This window comes from Orycteropus afer, unplaced genomic scaffold, assembly GCF_000298275.1.
Source record: "Orycteropus afer afer isolate SDZICR_OR568_19922 unplaced genomic scaffold, OryAfe1.0 scaffold00617, whole genome shotgun sequence".
Taxonomy (NCBI): Eukaryota; Metazoa; Chordata; class Mammalia; order Tubulidentata; family Orycteropodidae; genus Orycteropus; species Orycteropus afer.
Genome location: NW_006922204.1, coordinates 538686 through 544444, shown reverse-complemented (window position 1 = coordinate 544444; position 5759 = coordinate 538686). Strand labels below are relative to the sequence as shown.

At 38.7% G+C, this 5759-nt stretch overlaps 1 protein-coding gene across 1 annotated transcript in view; it reads right to left on the bottom strand.

Annotated features, from left to right (window-relative positions):
- The window catches only part of POLA1 (DNA polymerase alpha 1, catalytic subunit), a 431865-nt gene that overhangs the window by 405553 nt on the left and 20553 nt on the right, over window positions 1–5759 (bottom strand). The window contains 1 exon segment of the mRNA XM_007956408.1: window positions 181–293. Within this exon segment, the coding sequence (XP_007954599.1) occupies window positions 181–293 (113 nt within the window).

The window sequence follows — 5759 nt, the reverse complement described above, 5'->3', positions numbered from 1 at the left end:
TCCTATCTCCATATTTCCGACCACAGAAGTGCCAAAATTCCCTTAGAAATCTACAACCAACTTAGTGTCTCAGTTGGGAAAATCTTTCTCATTCAAATATACATTGAGCAGCTGTATAAGAAAATATTAAATTCACTTCACAAAGTTAAAGTCAAAATATAAGAAAATCACACAACTCACATTTGCCGTTTTCTTTCCAGCACTAGCAATGAACATTGACTTGATATTATTCGGTTTTGTCACTACAGCCTTCTTTACATTCCTCTTGTCTTTATCACGTCCTTTATCTTTTCCTGTTAGAATATGTATTATTTAGAAATCTACATCATCAAAAATCAAAATATAAAAAGTTGTGTGATAGACATGTATTTACAACAACAAAGAGTAGCTGCTGAAACTGTTCATACAGCTTGTTAGTTTGAAAGTTTAGGGTCATGATTTCATGGGACATCACAGTTAACTGGCCTAGTAACATGTTTAGCGCGTCTATTCTACTTCCTAGTTCACTTAGTAGTGCCTGGAATCTTGCTAACCAGAAGGCTGGTGGTTCATACCCACCAGCCACTCCTCAGAAGATTGGGCAATCTACTTCTGTAGAGATACTGCCTCAGAAACCCAAGGAGGGGTCGCTGCGAGTTGCAACTGACTCAACGGAAGTGAGTGTGGTTTTTTGTTGTTGTTAGGTGCCATCGAGTCATCTCCAACTCACAGCGACCCTATGCATAGCAGAATGAAACACTCCCCAGTTGTGTGCCAGCTCCACGATCGTTGCTATACCTGAGCCCATCGCTGCTGCCACTGTGTCAATCCATCTCATTGAGGGCCTTCCCTGAAGCCACGTTACTCTTCATATTGTCCAGCTTCCCAGATTATTTGCTCAGCATATCGAATGAATAAGTATGGTGAAAGGATAAACCCTGATGCACTCTCCTCAATTTTAAACCATGCAGTGGCCCTTTGTTCTGTTTGAATGACAGCCTCCTGGTCTATGTACAGGTTCCTCATGAGTACAATTAAGTGTTCTAGAATTCCCATTCTTCTCAATGTTATCCACAATTTGTTATGATTCACACAACTGAATGCTTTTGCATAGTCAATAAAATACAAGTAAACATCTCTCTGGTATTCTCTGCTTTGAGCCAAGATCCATCTGACATCAGCAATGATATCCCCTGTTCCATGGTTTTTTTTTTTTGGGGGGGGGGGGCGGGTCTTAAAAGTTTGCAAGTGACCATCAAAGGCACAATTGATTGGTCTACACTTACCTGGCCCAACAGAGGAAGAAGGATAGTCAGGAAGAAGAAGAGGAAATGGAATGTATGGTTAAATGCCTCCATGAACAACTGCCTCCTTTGCCATGAAATCAGAAAATCTGGATGGAGGGAGCTACCATTATTGAATATTTTAATCAAAGATTCTATAGAAGAATCCCAATCACAAGGGGGCAAATGCAGAACAGAATTTCAAATTCTCATGGCGTCCAGACTTCCTGAAACTATTGGCCTGAGATCATCTTTAAACCCTAAACCAAAAATATCCCAAAATCATCTAAAAACCATATAATAGTTTAGATTAACTAGTAAAAAGTGTCTACCTTGAACATTCTGCTCTTTTAAAAACTACCTATATGAGATCAAATTAACAATAGCAACTTGAAGAGTAGATTGGAACTTCAGCAGGGGAGTGAGTTTATGTTAGTAGACGAGAAATAACTCAGAAAAGGAAGGGGAAAATGGTTGTACAAGTTGAAGAATATAATCAATGTCACTAAATAGTACACATAGAAAGTGTTGAAGTGTTATATGTTTTGCTATATATATTCTCAATTATAACAACAAAATAATTCTAAAATATCAAAATGAAAAACTAAAAACCTAGTCATCTGCTCACTATGTATGAGAATTTGAGAAGAATAACATTCAGAATTCAAAATACAAAAATATGAGATTTTATAAAAGGTACAAAGGAAAGAACTTTTTAAAAGGGCTTAGTTCTGGCAAACAGACTTGGCTGAATGTTATTACACACACTGATGCGGATGTTGTCAGGTGCCATGAAGTCAAATATCAGTTATTAATTGTGATTGTTCAATCGCTATTGTCAGTGTGAATAAAAGTTTAAAAAGGTAAAAATTTTCCCCTGACAAATATAAAAGTGAAGCTAATCTGGAACCAATGGATTTGCCTAGTACCTTCATGAAATCATCTCTCTCTACCTCTATACTCAATCTGACAGAAACACTGAAGTATAAAGAAATGGGAATACCAGTTACTGTAGCATCCTAATTTCCATTTTATGAGGAACAGTAACCAGACAAAATATGATGTAGAAACACTATACAGTATACACACATTTGCTCACTAAAGAACAACTTTTGTCATGCTTTCTCTTATGGCCATGTATAAATTGCTTAATACTTTTTCTAATATGTCACTTTTACTCTAGCTTTCTGATTCATCCCAAAGCAATCTCTACCTCAAAACACGTACAATGAATAATTAAAATAATGTGGTAGTAACACCAGGAAGAAGATGAGGCAATCTACTTCCGTAAAGATTTACAGCCTTGGAAACCCAATGGCAGTCATTATGAGTCAGAACTGACTCAATGGCAGTGGGCTTGGTGGTAACTACAGACCAGATGAAACAGAAAATAAAGACCAATAAAAAGGCACAATTACTTATAAGAATTTAGCATAAATAAAGGTGGCATCTCCTATCACTGGAAAAGGAATTCTGGTGCGCAGTGGTTAAAGCATTCAGCTGCTAACCAAAAGGCTGGAATTTCAAACCCATCAGCCATCCTGCAGGAGAAACACGAGGCAGTCTGCTTCAGTAAAGATTTACAGCCTTGGAAACCACATGGGGCAGTTCTACTCTGTCCTATAGCATCGCTATGAGTCAGAACTAACTTGATGGCAGAAGGCATATCATTGGGCAAATGTTGGCTAGCCATTTGGAAAAAAGGAATCTAGAATAAACACCAAATGGATTAGAGATTAAAATGAACAAAAAAAAAAATTACACAAATACTTGGGGGGAAAAAATACACAAAATCCTTTATAAGCTGCTTATGGGGAAAGTCTATCATTCAAAGTCCACTGGCAATAAAAGAAAAGATTGATAAACTCAGCTATTCTATAAACAAGTTAAAAGGTAAACTGGGAGAAAATATTTGCAAAACATATCACAGTTAAATGACCAATTATATAGTTTTGGTTCTCTAGTGCCGCTCTAACGGGAAATACCACAAATGGAGGGCTTTAACAAAAATGGATTTATTCTCTTACAGTTTAGGAGGCTAAAAGTCCAAGTTCAAAGTGCCAGCTCTAGGCTTCAGCTCTGCCTCTTGCTCCCGGCCCACTGAAGCTGGAGGCTTCTCTTAACTCAGGCAGCTAAGGCTGACAAACACGGAGGCCAACAGGCACAACGACACAGTCCCAAGATTATCAAACAACACAGCAGGCCACTACTTCAAGTCCAGAAACAGTCTCAAGATTGGCAGTGCCACCATGGCAGGCTGCTGAATGAAGACTCAGCTACATGCACGGTCCAAAAAAAAAGCTAGAGACCATTCTCAAAGCTGCTTCTTATATACTGGGAACAGACCACATCCCTAAGGCAGCTACTCAGCTGCTCACAACAGATTCCACCATGGATCTGATTACCAGTCTCATGATGGGAAATAACTATATCCAGCTGCCCAGCCACCCAAAACCAGGCCCAGTTAATTTGACATACAACCTTAACGACCACATACATATGCATGTGTGTATGAGTGTATACATATACCCACGTATATACATAAACACACACACACGAAGGAACTCTGGTGGCACAGTGCCTAACTTGACTGCTGACCAAAAGGTTGGTGGTTCAAACCCACCAGGTGCTCTGCAGAAGGAAGATGGGGCGATCTATTTCCATAAAGATTTACCACCTTGGAACCCAGTGGGGGTCGGTATGAGTCGGAATCAACTCGATGGCAGTGGGTTTGGGATTTATAGGCATAGATATAGATCAGGGGGGAAAAAAGGAGGAAAATAGGCAATACATGTGAAGAGACAATTCACATAAAGATATTTAAGCAGCTGTTAGTTTTATAAAAAGATGCTCAACTTCACGTGTAAGAAATATTCAAGTGTAAACCACACCAAAATGCCCGAACAGTGATAACAATTCAAAAGCTTGACAAGACACTCTTGCTGATGAGGCTGTGGGAAAGCAAATACTCTGAAACATTGCTGAAGTGAGAGTAAAACAGGACAACCTGTGGAAAAGAATTTGGCAAAATCTAATAAAATTTTATGTGCATTTACTCTTTGAGCCAGCAATTTTCTAGATATTTTCCCTAAGGAAAACACCATATGCACATAACTATTCAATAGTGTTATTTGTACTAGCAATATCCATCTAAGGACACTGGTGGATAAACTATGGTACATCCACACAATGGAATATTGAACAGCTATTTAAAAATAAGTAAGTAAAGAAATACCTATGAATGGATACAGAATGATTTCCAGGATATCTTGTTATGTAAAAAGAAAACCAAAATACAAAACTATCTGCAGAACATATCTTTTCTGAAAAAGGAAATAAGACCTTACTGGGCTCCTAGGGAAGGAGTTCTGGTGGTATAGTGGTTAAGCCATCTGGCTGCTAACCAGAAGGTCAGTGGTTCAAACCCACCAGCTGCTCCCTGGAAAGCAGACGGGGCAATCTACTTACGTAAAGATTTACCACCTAGGAAACCCAATGGTGGTCACTTTGAGTTAGAATCAACTCAGTGGCAGTGAATCTGGTCTTTTGGTTTGGACTTCTAGGGAAGGACACTAATACAATGGGGACTTACAGGCAAATGGTGGCAAAGCCTAAAATAAAAATTTCTAAGACTTGCTGTCTTTCAGAATGTCAAGTCATCATCTCCACTGCTGTTTCTTGGGGAAGAGATAACATGATGATTATGGAAACACAGAGATGGTTCACTTATTCAACAAATATTGCGTACTTTATTCATGCCACTTACTGGGATCAATTCTGACATGACCATGACATTGTCCTTTTCTTGAGAAGCTCACTGTCCAGTCTAACGTCCTAATTTATGACTGAGAAAACTAATGATCAGACAGATGATGGGACTTATTCAAGGTAATAAAATTAACAAGACAGCCAAGCACTCTTAACACAGATCTCCCCAGTTCAGGGAGATAGAAGGAACATAAACGCTCATCCTCTTCTTCATTGTCTTGCATAACCTTGGAATATACAATTAGCCACACTGTTACCAAATGGTACCTACCAGTGAAGAGTTTCTACATTACCCAGGTTGGCAGAAACCAGGAGGGTGGCCCACAAATTCTAATTTGACTAACGAATGGATGAATAAGTAACATTCCACATAAAACACACACACTTGTTTTTTGCAGAAGGAAAAACAAAAAGGTTAAAGGAAAAACTAATAAAATAAAATTTTACCTACAGGAGATTCACCACTAATCATACTGTGGTGGCTTGTGTGTTGCTGTGATACTGGAAGCTATGCCACCAATATTTCAAATACCAGCAGGGTCACCTATGGTGGACAAGTATCAGTGGAGCTTCCAGACTAAGACAGATTAGGAAGAAGGACCTAGCAATCTACTTCTGAAAAAAAAAATAGCCAGTGAAAACTTTATAAACAGCAGTGAAACATTCTCTAAGATAGTGCCAGAAGATGAGACCTCTCAGGTTCAAAGGCACTTAAAATATAACTGGAGA